General features: G+C 32.8%; 1 protein-coding gene across 6 annotated transcripts in view; it reads right to left on the bottom strand.

Annotated features, from left to right (window-relative positions):
• Positions 1-2,188: 2,188 nt before the first annotated feature.
• Positions 2,189-23,084, bottom strand: part of RNF180 (ring finger protein 180) — a 220,568-nt gene continuing 199,672 nt past the window's right edge. For all 6 annotated transcript variants that reach the window (XM_078004430.1, XM_078004428.1, XM_078004429.1 and 3 more), the window contains one exon: positions 2,189-5,428. In XM_078004430.1, the coding sequence (XP_077860556.1) occupies positions 5,229-5,428 (200 nt within the window). In that variant the 3' untranslated portion in view covers positions 2,189-5,228. The remainder of the gene's footprint in view (positions 5,429-23,084) is intronic.

The following is a 23,084-nucleotide window of genomic DNA, read 5'->3' as shown; positions in this document are numbered from 1 at the left end:
TTTTGTTTAAAGAAAAGAAAAAGTTTGAATTACAGATTTTAAATAAAATACTTATATATTGATACCTAGACTTTAATATGTGCCAGATAATGTTAAAAACTTATTCAATAGATTTATATGAAATTATTTATAGCATAATTCATTATTCTTCCTTTATATTGGATAACCAGTATTATGTAATTCTCAAATGCAAAAACAATGTGAAATTTGTCTTTTGGGGACAGTTAATGATAAGAAAGCAAGATTCATGGCCACCTTTTCAGATGTGCTTCCTTTAGTTTCTTGCTATCCCAGGTGTGGTCTATGGGGCAGCAAACAAGTATCACTGACTGCTTATTAGCAACGCAGAATCTCAGGTCTACCCTACACATTCTGAATAAAAATATACATTTTACCAAGATTTAATGTAGGCATATGAAGGTTTAAAAGGCATTGCTGTTGACTTCTGATCTAGGTTGACTTCTGTACTATATTCCTGTCTGCCCGATTTACTTGCAATATTGGAATCAGAATAGCCAGTAGTGTCCATTTAGTTTTGTAGTATTTGCAAATCGGAACCTAGGTTGATTTCTGTACTATATTCCTGTCTGCCCAATTTACTTGCAATATTGGAATCAGAGTAGCCAGTAGTGTCCATTTAGTTTTGCAGAATGTACAAATCAGAACTCTACTTCATTTTTTGAATGACAGTTCACATTTTTCTAAAATGAGAAAATTACACTATAGCTACATCATATGATTTAAAAATCGATGTAATTCACAATTAGGTTCCTATTAAGCTTCTGTTTTAAGGCAAAATGAGATGTTTAGTAATAAACTACTGGAAAGTAGTTTATTAATTATATCACAGCTAAATTGGACTATATCATAGTATTATTAATTATAGTCAGGAAACTACATTTTGTTCCCCTTAACAAATGGCAAGACCAGTTTCTAAAACATGAATGATTTTTTGTGCCCTTATCCAAGGATGGGAAATATCAGAGATGGCTAATTTTCCCTTAAGACCCTCCTTCCCCTATATTTGAGGGGCAATGCCAGTGGATCCAGAAAACTTTTTCCCCCTGGATCCTGGATGTAACCTCAGAATCCTTCTTAATAAAGCATTCTAGGCAGCTACCAGAAATCAAAGTTGCCAGCAGAATAAAAGTTATAAAATGTAGCATTTCATATTAGTCTCCTGCAAATATTAAAATTTTTCATTGTTACAAGCAATGAAAATTGTCAAAAACAAAGTACAAGTATCATACTCCTGCATTCTTAATCCAGACCATCTTTTATTCCTCATGCTTCTCTGGCAGTGTTACCAAAACTTCCTCAGTGAATATTGAACTTCATCAAGTTACCAGATATTACTGACAGTATAGTGAAAAGAGTAAAAGGTCTTAGAATATGACAGAATAATCCTTCTTGTGTGACTTTGGTTACATTACTTCTCTTCCTCATCTGTAACATGAGGATGTCATCTGATACAGAGTATTGAGAAGATTAAATAACACATTAATGTAACCAGCAAACATACAGAAGTTATATAAATGTTAGCTGCTGTCTTCCCTCACTTCCCTTTTCCCCTGAATAGTTTTGTTGGTAGACAAGGTGACTCTTGTAAAGCAAGTAAAATATTTATCAAGTTCTAGAAGAACACTATTTGTCTCTTGCAAGGCTGTTACCAGTAATAAAAATTCACTGTAGTGGGCAGTTACTTAACTATTCTCTTTATTTACTGGACATGCTCTAGATGAGGTTCTTAAGACTTGATATGTGAAAGAGTGAGGGAAGTTTAGAAGGATCATGTTTTACAGTACTTAATAGTAACATATAGAAAGAGAAATACCCATAAGTTTGTAATACTAGTCCAAAAACTACTTTTAGAAGTACTGAAATAAGAAAAATAATGATCAAAGTATATCTATTGTACAATATGAGAGATCCTCAAGGACAGTGGAAATGGTAAAGTATTTGTTTTCCTGACCCTACAATAGAAGCATGGATGTAAGATAAGTACATATTTTAGTAGATGCTTGTTACTGTAATATGATAATACCATGGTCTAAAGATACTTCTTGATGATGGTTCTTCCAGGATCTATGCAAGAAAAAGTAAAAACTGAAATGTGTAAAGTAATTATTATAGGTATTGTCTTCAAGAAAAAGCACAAGAAAAATAAATGCATTCTGGGAAAAAAGTATACATTGGTAGAACTTTAATGTTCTTTGAAAATTTACTGACAATCAAACACTTCAAGAAGTAAGAATTGAGCATGTTAAAGCATGCAAACCTTTAGGAACACTTTCCTAAATGACAGTGTTCTCTGGCTTCAACTACAGAATTCTGTGAAGAATCAAAGACTTCAACTGTAATTGCATTCAGTCAGAGAATGCTCTTCTATAAGGCATTCTTTGAGAAATCCATATAAAAATTAGATGTTTAAGAATCTGTGTATTTAGCCATACAAAAGACATTTAAATGAAAATTTTATTAACTGGAATTTTGTTATGCCATAGAACTTAGGAGCAAGATTCCAAGGCAGAAGTGAATCTGATGGCAGCACTGCTTTCATATTTAGCATATAATACTAGAGTGGCATTAATAATATAGCAGGTACAGAAAATGTTTTTCCCATTCCTGATTTTGTTGGATTCATACTGGTAGCTTTGTAAAATATAAATTCTGATTCTTTTTCAACTTTGTCTAATTTAAATTTCCCTATCTTCTGCTAAGTATAAAATAAATGGATCTGGATTTGTGAATTTGCTTTTGTAAAATTAAAAAATAATCTGCTGAAACTATTCTGAAATGTACCTCAATTAGGGCATTTTTTTAAAAGAATGTGTGAACATGTTTAAAATTAACCTTTACCATAATTAAGTTTGGTAGAAATAGAAATTATTATAGGTAATAACTCATAAAATTAAGCTTATTAAATAATATTACTTGGGACAAGTACTATACTTTGTTAACTTTAACATTTTTCTTCTTTTCCCTTCTTTGGTTCTTTATTGGACAATGAGTTTTTACTGTGAGACATGCTAAGGAAGAGCATTATAATTTTTTGTTTTACTCTAAAGCTCATCCATGTATTTTATTTTGAATGGCTACTGTGTGCTACGTACCAGAAGAAACTTGTTTCTTTCCATCTGAGATTTTATCTGGCTTCTCATAAGCTGGTGGATCTAGGAAATGCCATACTTCTTAATATTTAGCAGTTTTTTATCTCCACTTGTATAAAATTTAAGAATATTTTAAAGTAAGATGAGTAATTTATAATTTCATGAATTTACTTATTTTAATATTCTATAATTTTCAGATCAAGTTATTAGTCAAGATGTATATACTCAATCCATTTTGAATGCTTTTCCAGATAATACTTTCTTCATTTAAAGGTTAATATTTATTTAAGGGTATCATAAATATTTAGTGGATTGAGATCTATAAACGGATATGTATCACTGACCTAACAAATATATACTGGGAATCAACTTTGTTTCTATGAGAGATCTGTATATATAATACTACTTATTTAGTTTATACATAATTAAACTAAGCTTTTATTGAAATTTAGGAAGGAATCAAGATATATTTTCTAGAGTGTATAAACCAGAAGTTGCCTAGGTAATGGCTGCAATTTAAAGTTCTTAAAATAATGCAACTCCTCAGGTGTGTGTTAATTTTTCAATCTTGTTATATATTTTAAGAGGGCTGATATTTTCCCTTGTTTACTTTGAGGAATTAGTAATTATAAATATCCATTTATGAGTATAAAGGTATCTCTGTGTTTCTAAATTACATTTAGTTTTCTGATTTCTAGATTTGATGTCTAGTATATACTATTATTTTCTGTAATAGATATAATTTAAAACACAATAATAAGAACAGCATTAGAATAGAAATCAGTACCATTCTTCTAGATTTCTTAGAACATCACATACCAACAGTCAAGTGCTTTTATTGAAATACAGTTAGTAGCAATTAGCCTAAATTTTGGCTTTTCATAGATTGAAACTGTTAAAGTCCAGTTGATCCCAATGTTTTTGGATAGTGGTAGTATTTTTAGTGCCATGAGAGAGTCACCTAGTTTATGTAAAAGTATGCTTATTGAATTACCAGATATATGACATCACAATGTAGTAATACTGGATGAGTAATTCATAATAAAAACTTTTGTCCGAGGTTTCACAAAGACCACCAGAATAACTGAATAAATAAGCTTAAGTCTCTGCTCCAGTTTTTCATTTTTCAAATTGGGTTACCTGCCCCAATTCTATCCCACGTTCTAATGATTCAGGTCTCCTATTTTTAAAGTTTAATAATGAAAAAATTAATGATTACTGTAATTAAAAATGTCAGGCTTTCTTTCTATAAATCCATAAGCCTATTTCTAACAATTCTTTATTCAGACATTTAAAAACTTAAAAAAAATTAAAAGCCACTCTTTATTGCACATTTACAATATATTTGACCATCTCCTCGTTAAATGAATCACTAAACTACATTTTGGACATGCACTGCTCTTTTAGACTACTAAAAGTCGGTAAATTTTTTATGTCTTCAGGTGATTAATCCTTCTATCTGGAAAGTGTTAATATAGCTCTCTAAAGTGTCTGTTCGTAGAGATTAGTCTCATGATTTGTATTTACTATTCAGTTTATAATAATTTAAAATGTTGCACTAATTAGATCTGTACAAAAAGAATAGTCAGTTTTCTTGGTAATAGAAAGGGATATAAGTAGTGATAATTAGAAAGCAAAACTGAACATACCCTGCTACATTATTTCCCAGAGAATATGGTTTATCTTTAATACATATAATTTGCCTGAGAATAAGTGGTGATTGATTAAATATTTTATCAGTAAAGATAAAATCTACCTAGATTATCATTTCTTTTTGTATTTTTACTATTTTAAGTGGAGAGAAAACTTCAGTTTTTTACAATCAAAATAAGTATTAGTGATATTATAAAATCAGAGCCCCAAACCCTAACCCAAGAACAACTATGAAATTAATAGTGCATTGTTGCTAAGTGGTGGGTAGGTTAGCTCTTGAATAAGGTTTAGTTTGTTACATGAAAAACATTAATAAATGAATTCATTATTCTCAGGCTTTGTATAAACACCAACAATTTGTATAATGCAACATTAAAAAAACTTCAAAGCACATTTTAAAAATGTTTAAGCAATTGTTATTTACATCATTTATGATTGGTCAACTGTAGTAAGGTATGAAAATTCCTAAAACGGAAAGAAAAAATAGCAAAGAAAGCAGAAAACAATGAATCCAATGACCCAGTTCACTGAATAAATATATATGATCACCATATCCATGTCAAACCACCATCCACGGCTATCATCCTCAAAGTGCAGGTAATCCATCCTGTGTGCACCATGCGGGAACTGCCTTCTTGTAACTGGAGCTGCACGTCTGTGGAAACCTAGAAGATGTATGAACATATTAAAGCCCATTAAATTCAAGCTAGTACTCAGAAAAGAACCTGCAACATGAACACAAGTACAATTAAACAAAGCATATCTTGATTTCACTGAGTGGATTTATGTTGCTTCCCGACAGTTTTTTCAACGACAAGCAACTATTAGAAGCCTCTTCTAGTTCAGGGCATTAAAGGCAGGGTAGCAAAGAACACAGGATATTAAGTCAGGAGATTTGCCTAGGTCTGCCACTTCATTGGGGCAAGACATTTATCTCTTTTGGTCATGAATTTCTCATTTCTGCTATCTGATTTCTTCAAAAATTTGTGGGAATCAAATGTAATTATTTTCAAGAGAATATTTTCTAAATTTAAACTTTATTCATGTTTTATTTTTACAACTGCTTTTATAACTTCTGATCACCCACTTAACCTTGTATCTTATATTATGAGAATTTCATTCAGTTTAATTCTTTGAGCAAGGTTCTAAGAATAATATCTTATTTTGTTTTAGCATCGAATAAACTGGACAGATGTAATGATACTCCTTTAAAGAAATTTAGCTTTAATTTCCAGAGAATTGAAAGCATGGGGATTGGTTGGTAGAGAAAAAGCAAATCTTGAAAGTAAACTATAGTCTTATTACTAAATGAATATGATATTTCTGAGAAATATTACACCATGAAATACAATTTTCTTTGTATATTTAATGCTAATTAGAGCTTGAGAAAAAACCTGCTTAATAGCAACTTGTTTTTTTTTTTTTTTTTTGGTTGACCAATATATAAACTCAAAGTCATTTAAAAAACAAAATTCAATTTTCTGAGGACTGATAACCTATTAATCTTTTGCTTTTTACTTATCTACTTTCTACTTTAAGTATTTCTGTGTTTATTCGTGTTAGGAAGCAGGGACAGCATAATAAACTAGGCAGAAAAATGTAATTCTGGTACTTGCTAGCAATTCTGGTGATAAAAGTTCTGTGAAGCTCTAGCTTGAGGCAGATTTTGGTTCATTTGTTACAACAATTGAGTAATGTTAAATATGCTCTAGGTCAGGCTGCTTATTCTGATGGCAAGGTTGCATTTACCTGGGTATTAGTATGGTCGCTTAAAGTCAAAACTCTTTAATCAAGAACTATCCTATTTTTTATGTATTAAGTTTATTTGGAAATTATATTTGCTTATATAGGTTCAAAACATGAAATTTAAAAAGATAAACATGAAGTAAGTGATATTTTAAATTAATTTGTAGAGCTACATTTCAAGTAGGTTTTAAAATGATTTCTAATTGATCTTGGTTGACTTTCTATCATATCTGATTAAAAAACTTTTTTTTACTGCCACACAATATTTGTACATTTTTACGGCATATATGTAATATTTTATTGTTTATCTTTGTAGTCTGGTGGTTCTCTGTAGTGGTATCCTTTGTATTTTTTCTCTTATTTGTATGTTTGTTCTACCATTTGGGTTTTACTTTCAAGTGTTTTCATGATGTCATTCTTTTGCTTCCAGGTGTAGGACTCCCCTAAGCATTTCTTACAGGGCCAGCCTAGTGGTGATGAATTCCATCAGCATTTCCTTGTCTGGAAAAGGCATTATTTATCCTTCATTTCTGAAGGAAAACTTTGTCAGGTATAATATCCTTGGCTGCCATTTTTTTTCTTCAGCACTTTGAATATGTCATTCTATTCTCTGGTCTATAAGGTTTCTACTGAGAAATCCAATGTTTTCTGATTGGGGTTCCCTTGTAAGTGACTAGATACTTTTCCTGTTTTAAAGATTCTTTGACTCTTGATAGTTTGGCTATATGTACCACGGAGAAAACCTTTTCGCAGTATGTCTATTTGGGGATTTCTGAGCTTCCTGTATCTTGATATGTAAATAATTTTCTAGCCTTGTGAAGCTTTCATCTATTATTTCATTAAATATGTTTCCTATACCTTTCATTTTTCACTTCATCTCTGGGACACCAAAAATTTGAATATTTGGTCAGTTTATGGTGTCTCATATGTCACACAGGCTTTGTTCATCCTTTTAAAATTCTTTTTTCTTTATTTTTGTCTGACTGGGTTATTTCAAGAGACCTGTCTTCAAGTTCTGGTATTCTTTCTTCTGCTTTATCTAAACTATTATTGAAGTGCTTGAATATATTTTATATTTCATTTACTGAAAGAGTTGGGGAGAGAAGCAACTTGGAAAACATATTACAGGAGATCATCCACGAGAACTCCCCCAACCTAGCTATAGAGGCCAACATTCAAATCCAGTGAATGCAAAATATTTAATAAGGTTATCCCCAAGACATATAATCATAAAATTCTCCATGGTGGAAATGAAAGAAAAAATGTTAAAGGCAGCTAGAGAGAAAGATCCCCTACAAAGGGTAGCCCATCAGACTGACAGTGGACCTCTCAGCAGAAACCTTACAAGCCAGAAGAGATTGGAGGTCTATATTCAACATTCTTAAAAGAAATTTCAACCAAGAATTTCATATATGGCCAAACTAAGCTTCATAAGCAAAGGAGAAATAATATCCTTTTCAGACAAGCAAATGCTGACAGAATTTGTCACCGTAATATCATCCTTACAAGAGCTCCTGAAAGATGCATCAAATACGGAAAGGAAAGACTGTTACCACCCACTGCAAAAATTCTACGTTCACAGACCAGTGACACTATAAAGCAACCATACAAACAGGTTAGCATAATAAACAACTAACAACAGGATCAAATCCACATATATCAATACTAACCTTGAATGTAAATGTGCTAAATACCACAGTTTAAAAAAAAAAAAAAAGGGGCACAGCATGGCAAGCTGTATAAAGAACCAAGATCCAATGGTATGCCATCTTCAAGAGACTCATCTTACATCCAGTGACACCTACAGGCTCAAAATAAAGGGATGGAGAAAAATCTACCAAGCAAATGGAAAGCATTAAAAAGCAGGGGTTGCAATCCTAGTAACACAAAGACTTTAAACCAACAAAGATTAAAAAAGACAAAGAGGGGCATTACATAATGGTAAAGGGTTCAATTCTATAAGAAGACTTAAACTAAATATATATGCACCCAACACAGGAGCACCCAGATTCATAAAGCAAGTTCTTAGAGACTTTTAAAGAGACATAGACTCCCTCACACTAATAGTGGGAGCTATCAACACCCCACTGAAAGTATTAGATCACTAGGAAGGAAATTAACAAAGATATTTGGGACCTGAACTCGACACTTGACCAAATGGGCAGAACTTGCAACCACCAAACAACAGAATATACATTCTTGTCATTGCCACATGGCACATATTCTAAAATTGCCCACACAATTGAACATAAAACAGTCCCCAGAAAATTAAAACTGAAATAAAAACATCCACACCCCTGGACCACAATGCAATAAAAACAGAATTTAATAAGAAGAATATGTCCCAAAACTATACATTTAACCTGCTTCTGGAATGGAAATTAACCTGCTTCTGAATGACTTTTGGGCAAATAATGAAATGAAGGCAAAAACCAAGAAGCTCTTTGAAACTAATGAGAAGAGTTAAAAGGGAAACTTACAGCACTAAACACCCACATCAAAAAGTTAGAAAGATCTGAAATTAACAGCCTAACATTATAACTAGAGAAACAAGAGCAAACCAACCCCAAAGCTAGAAGACAAGAAATAATCAAAATCAAAGCTGAACTGAAGGAGACAGACACAAAAAGCCATTCAAATATCAACAAAACCAAAAGCTGTTTTTTTTTTTTGAAAAAATTCAGATAGGCCACTAACTAGACTAATAAACAAGAAAAAGGAACATCCAAGTAAACACAAAGGGGATATTATTACACCACCGACTCCACAGAAATACAAGTAACCATTAGAGAATATTATGGACACTTCTATGCATATAAACTAGAAAATCTACAACAAATGGATAAACTCCTGGACACATACACACTCCCAAGACCGAACCAGAAAGAAATTGAATCCCTAAAGAGACCAATAATAAGCTCTGAAATTGAATCAGTATTAGCCTATCAACCAAAAAAATTCCAGGACCAGACTGATTCACAGGCAAATTCTATAAGATATACGAAGAACGCTGGTACCATTCCTACTGAAACTATGCCAAAAAAATTTAGGAGAGACTCCTCTCCAATGCATTCTATGAGGCCAGCATCATCCTGATAGCAAAGCCTTGCAGACAAAACAACAAAAAAATAAAACTTCAGGCCAATGTCCTTGACGAACATCGATGCAAAAATCCACAACATAATGCTGGCAAACTGAATTTATCAGCACATCAAAAAGTGAGTTCACCACAAATAAGTAGGCTTTATCCCTGGGATTCAAGTGTGGTTCAATGTATGTAGATCAATAAATGTGATTTGTCACATAAACAGAACTAAAGACAATAACCATCTCAATAGATGCAGAAAAGACTTTCAATAAAATTCAACATCGTTTCACGTTAACTCTCAACAAACTAGGTATTGAGGGAATATACCTTAATAATAAGGGCCACCTATGACAACCCCACAGCCAACATCATACTGAACTGGCAAAAGCTGGAAGTATTCCCCTTGAAAACCATCATAAGACAAGGATGCCCTCTGTAACCACTCTTATTTGAAAAGCACTGGAAGTCCTGGACAGAGTAATCAGGCAAGAGAAAGAAAGAAAGAACATCCAAATAGGAAGAGAGGAAGTCAAACTATCCCTGTTTGCAGACAACATGATTCTATATCTAGAGAGCCCATAGTCTCAGTCTAAAAGTTCTTAAGCTGATAAGCAAATTCAGCAAATACTCAGGATAGAAACTCAATATGCAAAACTCACTAGCATTCCTATACACCAACAACAGGTGAGCAGAAAGCCAAATTAAGAACAAATTCCCATTCACAATTACTACAAAAAGAATAAAATACCCAGGAATACAGCTAACCAGGAAGGTGAAAGATATCTACAAGGAAAACTACAAACCACTACTCAAAGAAATCAGAGATGATACAGACAAAAGGAAAAACATTCCATGTGATGGATAGGAATAATCAATATCATTAAAATGGCCATACTGTCCAAAGCAATTTAAAGATTTAATGCTGTTCCTAGCAAATTACCAATGACATTCTTCACAGAACTAGAGAAAATTACTTCAAAGTTCATATGGAACCAAAAAAGAGCCTGAATAGCCAAGGAAATCCTAAGCAATAAGAATAAAGTTGGAGGCATCATGCTATCTGCCTTCAAACTATGCTACAGGGTGATAGGAACCAAAACAGCATGCTACTAGTACAAAAACAGAGATCAATGGAACAGAATAGAGAGCCCCAAAATAAGGCTGCACATCAACAACCATCTGATTATCAACAAAGCTGACATGAACAAACAATGGGGAAAGTACTCTCTATTCAATAAATGGTGCTTGGATAACTGGCTTGCTACATGTAGAAGACTGAAGTGGACCCCTTACTTATACCATATTAAAAATCAATTCAAGATGGGTTAAAGACTTAAATGTAAAACCCCAAAACATAAAAACCCTGGAAGACAATATACACGATATGTCCAATTAATTTCTGGACATAGGAATGGGCAAAGATTTCATGATGAAGATGCCAAAAGCAATGCTGCATCAAAAGCAAAAACTGATAACTGGGATCTAATTAAACTAAAGAGCTTCTCCACAGCAAAAGAAACTATTAACAGAATAAACAGACAACCTGCAGAATGAGAGAAAATTTTTGCAAACTATGCATCTGACAAAGGTCTAATATCCAGCCTCTATAAGGCACTTAAATTTACAAGAAAAAAACAACCCCTTTAAAAAGTGGGCAAAAGACATGAACAGACATTCTTGAAAAGAAGACATACATATGGCCGAGAAACAGCAAAAAAGCTCAATATCACTGATCATTGGAGAAATTCAAATCAAAACCACAATGAGATACCATCTCACACCAGTCAGAATGGCTACTATTGAAAAGTCCAAAAATAAAAGATGCTGGTGAGATTGCAGAGAAAAAGAAATGCTTATACACTGTTGAGAGTGTAAATTATAAATTAGTTCAACCATTGTGGAAAGCTGTGTGGCGATTCCTCAAAGTCCTAAAAATAACTACTATTCAACCCCAGCAATCCCATTACTGGGTATATACCCAAAGGAATATAAATCATTCTATCATAAAGACACATGCACATGTATGTTCTTTGTAGCACTATTCACAATAGCAAAGACATGGAATCAACCTAAATGCCCAACAATGGTACACTGGATAAAGAAAATGTGGTAAATATATACTATGGAATACTATGCAGCCATAAAAAAGAATGAGATCATGGCCTTTGCAGGAACATGGATGGGGCTGGAGGTCATTATCCTTAGCAAGCTAATGTAGGAACAGGAAACCAAATATCACATGTTCTCACTTATAAGCTGGAGCTAAATGATGAGAACACATGGACACAAAGAGGGGAACAGTAGACACTGGGGTCTATCAGAAGGTGAAGGGTGGGAGGAAGGAGAGGAGCAGAAAAATAACCATTGGTTCCTAGGCTTAGTACCTCAGTGATGAAATAATCTGTGTATCAAATCCCTGTGACATGAGTTTACCTATACAACAAACTTGCACATGTACCCCTGAACCCAAAAGTTAAAAAATTATTTTAATCAATAAATTTAAATTTAAATTAATTAATAAGTTAAATTTATTAAATTTAAATTTCTAGTTTCTAATAGGGCAAATAAATGTAAGATTTTGTCTGGTAGGGTTGAGCTTATGAGGGTCGCAAACCACTCTAATATCCAAGATTTTTTTTTGTCCACTAAGTACCAATTTTTGTCCCCATTTAAAATGCATGGTACAGGAGATAATACACTTAGAACTATTATAACATAGTAGTCAATGTATATATTTTAATATATATAACCACTTCATTTTAAAAAATTTGGATTGGAGTTAATGGTAAGAGAAGCTTCTGCACCAGGAATTCACTTTTACAGGCATAATCATAACTTATTCTTTGTGATAAGCTGGTAATTATTTTGCTATTAAGACACAGTTTAAAGAGTACTCAGTATTCTTAGTTCATTTTAACTATGCTATAGTTCATTTTAACCATGCTATTTTAAAGACACATAATAAAGACACATACTTCACTTTTTTTGCCATACAATCCAGTGAAAAAAGGCATACTGCAGTGAAAACTGTACGCTTCAAGGAATCTGAAGAATTGAATTCTTGTGCCAATATTCCACATACTCATTATTCACAAGTCAAAATAATTTCTCTTTACCTCTGAAGACGTTCATATGGTTTTCTCCTTTAATCTGTTAATGTGATAAATTCAACCTGTGAATTTTTCTACTGTTGAATAATATTAAATTTATTAAATTGATTTTCCTCCCTCATATATACCATTCCTTCATATGGATAAATTCCACATGTCCTTAATACTGGTTTTTATATACTGAGGAACTCAGCTTGCTACTATTTTATATGGTATTTTAATCCATATGCTAAAAGGGAGATTGGTCTATAGTATTCTGTTTTATGCTACTTTTACCTGGTTTGTGTATCATGATTTTATTGGCTTCATAAAACATGTTAGCTATTGGGTGACAATTTTCCATCGATCTCTGTGTGTGTGCACATCTTGCAAGCATAAGTACTAACTGCCTTTGTTCTGGACTATGTTTTGAAAGATATTTGCATAGTAAACTGTCTTGGAAGATAGTGTGTCTCCCTTTGGAGCAGAGTATAGGTTTGTTTGTATTCTTAGAACACAGCATTTTTAATGCCTGTTATAAAAGATTTGGGTTTTGTAAGCTTAGAGTTCTCCCATGTAACACACCCCACTGCATATATGGATATTATGATACCCTATAAGAAATGAGGCTCAGGTATCCATCACAAATGCTGCTACTCTGGCTACCACTGTGAGTAACAAACCATCCTTTGTCTCTAACACATAAGTCTTTTGTCTTCTGCCACCAACTATGACAGTGGCCAAATAACTTGTTAGCTTACAAATAGGGTAAAATCTCAAGCCATTAACAGTTCTAGACATTGGTAATCTTGTAATCTCTTTTAGTATCTCAAACAGTTTGCATAAAAATAGAATTCTTAAAGGTTTGATAAATCTAGTCTATACAACCACTTGGGCCTGTAGTTTTTTCAGGTCTATGGGCAGACTTAAAGATACCTACCAATTTATTTAATATTTGTTGGTCTCTTGATGTCTTCTAGTTATTCTCAAGCCATTTCTAATAACTTTTATAAAAGATTATCCATTATATCCAAGTTTTCAAATAAACTGGACTAAAACTTTCATAATTGTTCCCTTAAGGCTCTTCAGAAATATTCTAGTCTCTGATTACATGGTGTTTGTACTTCCCTGTCCCCTGGAAGTTATGAAGGCCATGGGACTTGACCAGTGAAAATGGTTGTCCAATCAAAGTTATGTGTGTTGTTTCTGGGTAGAGGCATTTATCCATTTAAGTTGCTTTGCAGCAGTCTCTTTTCCTCTGCCACAATAACCAGCAATATACCACACAGGGGCTGCTCTGTCATCGTGATTTAGGTTGGGTTCCAAGGTTTAGGATGATGTGGGGTGGAGCACCTGGCAGTTCAGGGAAAATTTTAATCTTACTATGAATTCTTACTGAAAACAATGAAGTAACTAATAAAACCGTGGAAGAAACAGGTGATAAAAATGAAACTTGAATCTGACTTCTTTTCCCACATGGAAAAAACAAGTTCTTGGAGAAATTCATTGTGGTGAAATCAAAGAGGAAGAAGGACCCGTGAAGAAAATCTCCAAGTTGCCATCAGGTTTAGATTATAAAAATTACAAAGATACTCTTGTCTTTTCTTCAATTCTATTTTGTAGAAATAATTTTACATCAGAGTGATTTCTCTCTCATATCCTAGAAAAAACATGACTTTTTTCCCTACAGAATATGATTCAAATTTATATTCACCATCAAAGACCATAAAGTGAACTCTGTTACTTTGAGTTGTTTCAGAGATAGAAAAACTATCTCTAATCACGAATTTTTGTAATTTTGGTAGGTTGTGTTGTGCTAATGGTGGGCATTCAATAAATGTTTTTGGATGGACGAGTACCTGCATAAAAGGATCGACTTTAGAGAATAAAATGAATAATTAGCATATTTTTGAGACTGTCCTAAATCAAGGCTTTCAAATATATTTTCGGCAGGAATTGAAAATTAATATGAATATATTTGAAAGGCATTTTGTAGGTTCTTTAGAGGCTAATTCAGAGAGTCTTGAAATTAGTATTAAAAATGAGACATGTCCTATCTTTCACATGATGGGATGGATAAAAGGTTAAAGCACAATATTGTACTGCTTCATATTACATAAGAATTTTGTTGTGTCAAAAGTTGATTGATATAAGTAGGTCTTAGCAGAGGTGGAACGATATATTTATAGTCACAACTAGGTATAGAGTTACTGTTAATATACTTAAAAAGTTAATGCAAAAGAGATTTTAAATTTCATCTTTTCTCCTATATCCCCAGGCTCCTAGAGTAAAAAGTATTAATTCTGAAAGCTAACCTTTTATATTGAATAAGTTAAAATTTATTGTACATTACTTATAACATCTTAAATTTCAGTATAATTTTTAAAGTTATCAGGCTACATTACAAATTTTTTTGTTTTGGTTCAATAACCAGGTAAGAATTGAATACCACTTTTTTTAAAAATAGTTTTTATTGGGTAAGATATATATAACATAATGTTTGTCATTTTAACTAATTTTAAGTGTACAACTCAGTGGCAATAACTACATTCACAATGTTGTACAACCATCACCATTATTTATTTTCAAGTTTTTTCATTATCCAAAACAGAAACTGTAGCCATTAAGCAGTAACTCATGAGTCCCTTTCCCCAGCCACTGGTAATCTCTATTCTGCTTTCTACCTATATGAATTTGCCTGTTAGATATCTCATATAAGTGGAATCACTCAATCTTGGCCTTTAGTGTTTGGCTTATTTTACTGAGTATAATGTCTTCAAGCTTCATCCATATTGCAGTATGTATCAGAATATTATTCCTTTTTATGGCTTTAATTCCTTTTTACCTATTGTATACCACATTTTGTTTATCCATTCAATTGCTAATGGAAATTTTAGTTGTTTCTACCTTTGGCTATTGTGAATAATGTAGCAATGAACACTGGCATACAAATATCTTTTTGAGTCCCTGTTTTCAATTCTTTTGGGTATACACAGAACTGTAGAGTCATATGGTAATTCTATGATTAGCTTTTTGAAGAATTTACATTTCCACCAGCAATGTATCAGAGTTCCAATTTCTCCTTGCTAACATTTTATATGTATAATCTGGATATTAAGCCATTATCAGAAATGATTTGCAACCATTTTCTTCCATTCTGTACGTACCCATGTTGTCTTTTTACTTTCTTGATATGTCCCTTGCACCACATTTAATTTTTTTTTTTTTTTTTTCAGGGATGGTCTCACTCTGTCACCCAGGCTGTAGTGCAGTGGCACAGCAATAGCTCACTTCAGCCTCAACCTCTTAGGCTGAAAAAATGTTCCTACTCTTCAGCCTCCCAAGTAGCTAGGACTATAGGCATGCACCACCATGTCCAGCTAATTACAATTTTTTTTTGTTGTTGTTAGAGACAGGGTCTTACTATGTTGCCCAGGTTGGTCCTGAATTCCTGGCCTCAAGTGATTCCTTTCAAAATTTTTAATTTTGATCAAGTTCAATTTACTTTTGTTGCTTGTGATTCTGATGTCATATCTAAGACTCCACTGTTCGTAAATATTTACCCCTTTTTATTTTGCAAGATTTATGTTTTTAAATTTTTATATTTAGGTCATTGATCAACTTGTAGTTAAGGGGTCCAACTTCATTCTTTTGCATATGTAAATCCAGCTAACCTAGCACTATTTATCAAAGAGACTATTCTTTCCCAGATGAATGGACTTCATCAGTAGACTTGTCAAAAATCAACTGGTCATAGATATATGTATTTATTTCTGTACTTTCTATTCCCTTGGTCTGTATGTCTGTCTTTATGCCAGTACTACACTGTTTTGATTACTGTAGCTTTGTAGTAAGTTTTGATATTATGAACACTGTACTTCTTTTCAGGATTTTTTTTTGGTTATGCAGGACCCTTGAAATTCTGTATGAATCTGAAGATCATCCTTTTCATTTCTACAAAAAGCGCTGTTGAAATTTTGATAGGAATTGTGTTAAATCTGTAGATGGCCTTGGGTAGTACTGATAACAGTATTAAATCTTCTAATGCATCAACACAGGATGTCTTTCTACTTATTTGGGTCTTCTTTAATTTCCTTCAGCAACATCTTATAGTTTTCAGTGTGCAAGTTTTTAACATCCATGCTTAAAATTATTCCTAGGTATTTTATTCTTTTAGATGCCATTGTAAACCAAATTGCTTTTAGTGTCCTTTCTGGATTGTTCATTCCTAGTGTACAGAAACACAAGTGATTTTTCTGTGATGATCTTATAACCTGCCATGTTGCTAAATTAATTAGCTCTAATAGCTTTCTTTTGAATTCTTTGGGATTTTCTATATACAGGATTAGGACATCTGAATAGAGATAGTTTTACTGCTTCTTTTCCAATTTGGATGCCATTTATTTATGGCATAAATAAGTAAATAAATAAATCAAATTGTTCCAGCGAGAGTTTCCAGCACAATGTTCAACAGCAGTGATTAAACTGGACATCCTCATTTTGTTCCTAATTTTAGGGGGAAAGCTTTCAGTTTTTCACAAATGTGTGATGTCAGCTATGAGGTTTTCCTAAGTGCCCATTGTCATGTTGAAGCAGTCTTACTCCTAGTCTTCTGAGTGTGTTTATCATGACAGGGTGCTAGATTTTGTCAAATGCTTTTCTGTATCAAGTAAAACAATTCCCTTTCCCCCTTTTATTAATGTGGTACATTACATTGATTTTCTTATGTTGAACCATGCCTGCATTCCTAGACAAATCCCATTTGGCAAAAATGCATAAACCTTTTAATATGCTGTTAGAATCAGTTTGTTAGTATTTCGTGGAGAATTTTTGCATTTATATTCCAAAAGGATAGTGGTCTATAATTCTTTTCTTGTGATAACTTTGGCTTCCATACTGAGGTAGTGCTGTCCTCCTCATAGAATGAATCATGAAGTGTTTCTTCATTTTTTTTTTTTTTTGAAGAGTTTGAGGATTGGTGTTGCTTCTTTCAATATTTGGCAGAATTCATCAGTGAAGCTATTTGGTCCTGGACTTTTCTTTCTTAGGAAGTTTGTGATTACTGACTCAATCTTTTTACTTGTTATAGTTCTGTTGAGATTTTCTATTTCTTCCAGATTCAGTTCAGATAATTTGTATGTTTTTATAAATTCATGCATTTACTTAAGTCCTCTAAGTTGTTGGTATATAATTGCTCATAGTATTATAATCCTTATTTTTGTAAAATTGGTAGTAATGTCTCCACTCTCATTTTTTATTTTATTTATAAGCATCCTCTCTCTTTTATCTTTGTCAGTGTAGGTAAAAGCTTGCCCAGGTTTTTGATGTTTTCCTGGCCAAATTTTTGTTTTGTTGATTCTATTTTTCTATTATGTATTTCATTAATCCCTATTCTAATCATGTATTTTCTTCCTTATGCTAGCTTGGGGTTTAGAGTGCTACTTTTCTAGTTCAAAGTATAAAATTATGTTGACTTGAGATCTTTCTTCTTTTTTAATGGAGGCATTTACTGCTATAAAATTTCCTTTTAGCACTACTGTTGCTGGATCCTGTAAATTTTTGGTATGCCATATTTTTGTTTTCATACATATCAGTGTATTTTCTAATTTCCCTCGTGCTTTCTTCTTTGACCCAATTGGTTGTTTGAGAGTGTGCTGTTTAATTTCCACATTTAGTGAATTTTCAGTTTTCTGTTTATATGGATTTCTAGCTTCATTCCATGCAGTCAGAGAAGATACAATCTTTTAAAATGTATCAAGACTTACTTTGTGGTAATACGATGTCTTTTAACTTTTATGACTTTAAATACCAAAAGTAAACATGGATTTACATATTTTAATTTTTTCCTTAGTTTCTGGGGGCTATAATACTTGTCACTAGGTTATATAACATATAACATTAATATTTATATTTATATTCATGAATTCTGGGTTTATGTTATACTATTTCAAATTGGACACAATTAGGTTAACCACGATTTATTTTTTACTTTGTTTCCAGAGTACATATATTAATATAATAAATACCAGAAGGCAGTTTTAATATTAAAAAGATAAGCAAACAGCACTTATGCAATCCATTAGTGATACTAATTTGACCGAATGGTTGCTTTCCAAGGTTGAGGTAAACACAATCTCTAATTTTTGTTTATTCGTTTTACTTTAATAGCATTCAGTTTATGTTCAATTACATTTTCCAATAGTCATTTTATATTCAAAATTGAGGATTTTTTCCACATGAATGAAGCAAAACTTAGTTTTTCTGTAATAAGCAGAAAATGTTTTTCCTTTACTTCTGTTAATGTGGAATACAGAATAAACTAGATATTACCAATTAGTCTATTTATAATATAGCTATATATTAAAAACAAATTCATTGGTAAAGTTTTAACAGCAAATATAGCCTAGAGATTTTAACTTTTAAATTTAACCTAACGTGTAACATATTACAAAATTATATTTTGTCAGGAAATACATCAAAGAATCTCATTTAGGTTGTGGAACAGACTGGATTAGATCATAACTAACAGTCATGTAAGATAGATATGTGACCCCATTTTACAGATTAAAAATAAAAAAGGAAGGCTCTAGCTTTGAGTTTAGTTGATTTGCCATGGGTTACATATGTGATGGAGCTGAGTCTTCAGCCAGTTTCTGTTTATGTGTCTGTGATAGTACCATGAATTTCAGGTATTTCAAACATTAAGGCAATTCAAAAAGCTTCTTTCAGTAGCCATCATTTTATATTAAAAAATTCCAAACAATTGCTTTTTGAGAAGACAGCTATTTTTAAAAATCATTTTATCCATTCTCTATAAATACAGAAATATATCTTACTTTAAAATCTTTTCTTTGGCATTAAAAGAATAAGCAACCCTAATTAATGTTTATGTCTATTTGTAGCCTCAGTTGTTCTCAAGGAATGGTGGTGACAGACATTTGGAAATACAGGGGACATTTTTTGATATAATAAATGGGGGGGGGGGACTTACTTCTGGTTAGGTATGCTAAATGTTCAGCAGTGTTGATTTAGTTTTATAGCAAGCAGTGTTGGGTTAGAACTGACTAACAGGTGTCCTTTTAGGAAATACTTTGGAGGTTACTTATTTAGCAACCTTTTTGAAACAAAAGAGGAATTAAGGAGAAAATGACTCATAGGTAGTTAAAATCTTAACTCAAGCTTATTGGATGAAACTCTCTTGTTGGATCATGTCTCAGACAAGGTATTTAAGTAGCAATATTCATATCAAAACAATGCTATACTTTCTAAATCTACAAATACAAATTACTTGACATGGTAAATAATAAGCAATATCACTTGGTAATCAGTTTTATAAATAGCCATTTAGAGAATAAAAAATCTATTTTATAATTTTAGACTTACATACAGATTTTGTTACTAGTACTTAATATTTTAAATATCATCCCAACAGGAAATATTGTTCAGAAATACCAGACTCCATTAATGTAATGACAATTCAATTTAGAAAAAATTTTTTATCTGATTGAGAGATTTTCTCTTGAGGGTTAAAAAAATCACTACTGCTTCAGCTATGTCTTATCTCCTCAAAGCTCTGCTGCTTGTGTTTCCAACAAAATCAGTGCTCATTTGAAAGGAAGTCATAGTTTAATTAGATCCCATTTGTCAATTTTGGCTTTTGCTGCCGTTGCTTTTGGTGTTTTAGACATGAAGTCTTTGCCCATGCCTATGTCCTGAATGGTACTACCTAGGTTTTCCTCTAGGGTTTTTATGGTATTAGGTCTAACATTTAAGTCTCTAATCCATCTTGAATTAATTTTCGTATAAGGAGTAAGGAAAGGATCCAGTTTCAGCCTTCTACTTATGGCTAGCCAATTTTCCCAGCACCATTTATTAAATAGGGAATCCTTTCCCCATTTCTTGTTTCTCTCAGGTTTGTCAAAGATCAGATGGCTGTAGATGTGTGGTATTATTTCTGAGGACTCTGTTCTGTTCCATTGGTCTATATCTCTGTTTTGGTACCAGTACCATGCTGTTTTGGTTACTGTAGCCTTGTAGTATAGTTTGAAGTCAGGTAGCGTGATGCCTCCAGCTTTGTTCTTCTTCTGCACAGCAAAAGAAACTACCATCAGAGTGAACAGGCAACCTACAGAATGGGAGAAAATTTTTGCAATCTACTCATCTGACAAAGGGCTAATACCCAGAACCTACAAAGAACTCAAACACATTTACAAGAAAAAAACAAACAACCCCATCAAAAAGTGGGCAAAGGATATGAACAGACATTTCTCAAAAGAAGACATTCATACAGCCAACAGACACATGAAAAAATGCTCATCATCACTGGCCATCAGAGAAATGCAAATCAAAACCACAATGAGATACCATCTCACACCAGTTAGAATGGCAATCATTAAAAACTCAGGAGACAACAGGTGCTGGAGAGGATGTGGAGAAACAGGAACACTTTTACACTGTTGGTGGGATTGTAAACTAGTTCAACCATTATGGAAGACAGTATGGCGATTCCTCAAGGATCTAGAACTAGATGTACCATATGACCCAGCCATCCCATTACTGGGTATATAACCAAAGGATTATAAATCATGCTGCTATAAAGACACATGCACACATATGTTCATTGCGGCACTATTCACAATAGCAAAGACTTGGAATCAACCCAAATGTCCATCAGTGACAGACTGGATTAAGAAAATGTGGCACATATGCACCATGGAATACCATGCAGCCATAAAAAAGGATGAGTTTGTGTCCTTTGTAGGGACATGGATGCAGCTGGAAACCATCATTCTTAGCAAAGTATCACAAGAACAGAAAACCAAACACCACATGTTCTCACTCATAGGTGGGAACTGAACAATGAGATCACTTGGACTCGGGAAAGGGGACATCACATGCCAGGGCCTATCATGGGGAGGGGGGAGGGGGGAGGGATTGCATTGGGAGTTATACGTGATGTAAATGACGAGTTGTTGGGTGCTGACGAGTTGATGGGTGCAGCACAGCAACATGGCACAAGTATACATATGTAACAAACGTGCACGTTATGCACATGTACCCTAGAACTTAAAGTATAATAATAATTTAAAAAAACAAAAAAAAAGAAAGGAAGTCGTATTATCAGATTCAGCTTGAAAAAGCTATATGGCCACCAGTTGTTTGTATAATCTCTTTTAAAAGTGAATATTAATGTATCCTTTATGTGTGAATTCTTAGGACCCTAAGGAACGCAGAAGAAAATAACTTGAAAGTGTAAGTTTCACAGTGAACTCAGAGTTTTTTCAATTCATTGAAATTCTGTCTCTTAAATTATCTTTGGAATATTTTCAGAAATTATCCTATGGCTTTTGATTTTCTCAGGCCAGAAAAAAGTAACAAAAGAATACACAGCACCTGTGGCATGTATTATTGTTTTCTCTCTTTGCTATTAGAAAAAAAGGATATTTATGTGTAGTATTGAAGAAAAAATTAATAGAACAAAATGAAATATTTTTAGATTATAAAATCTATAATTCATACATAACCTTGCATTATATCCAGCTACCTATACAATATTTCAGTGCATCAGAAATGCATAAGATATATATTTTAAGTGATACTATAATGCAGTAGCACCTTTATTATTAACAAAATAATGGTCTTGTTCACAAAGTAGTAGTATCTATTATTTCTCAACAACATCTTGAATTATTACAATATAATCTTAGCAAAGTTAAAACATGTATGTAGAGTAAGATTTTGCCAAAAAAGCCACTTCATTGCCAGCACAGTTATGAAGTTTTTCTGCAACACTTAATTTTTGAGTGAATAACGTCTGAAGCTGCTTTTGTTAATAACACAGTCCTGATACTGGTAAAGGCAAAGATTTCAACGTTTAAACTGTTCAGTTGTTTGCAGGGTTTCAACTGCAAATTATAAATCTGTAAATATTAAAACATTTCATATTATCCTATTTTAATGAATGTTCTAATAGCTGCTGAAATTTATGAGTATACATCTCGTTTAATATTCATCTGTTTTAAGTCATAATAAATATGTCCTACTTCATGTGCACTGCAACAATGAAAGATGCAGCTACAGTTATGGGATGGTAAATCATGGTAGTAGCTCCACCAGCTGGCAAAAAAGGTCTGACACTTTTAAGCCTATCTTCAGATCATTAACATACTCCTCAAGTCCCCAAAAGAAAGAAGTTAGAACTGCCCCTTCCCTCTTCTCCAGGTAGTTGTTACCTTACTTTTTGGAATTTCTTTTCCTCTTCTGGGACTACCTTGATATCTATTTTAAACCACTCCTCTTTTTTTTTTTTTTTTTTTTTTTTACAGATTTTTTTGAAGGTAATTTTTTATAGACAAAAGCAAATAAATTTAAGGCCTTGAATACAGTATTGAAGTCCTA

The sequence above is a fragment of the Macaca mulatta genome, chromosome 6, assembly GCF_049350105.2.
Source record: "Macaca mulatta isolate MMU2019108-1 chromosome 6, T2T-MMU8v2.0, whole genome shotgun sequence".
Lineage (NCBI taxonomy): Eukaryota > Metazoa > Chordata > Mammalia > Primates > Cercopithecidae > Macaca > Macaca mulatta.
The sequence above is the reverse complement of the archived record's forward strand: the minus strand, read 5'-3'. Positions and strand labels throughout refer to the sequence as shown.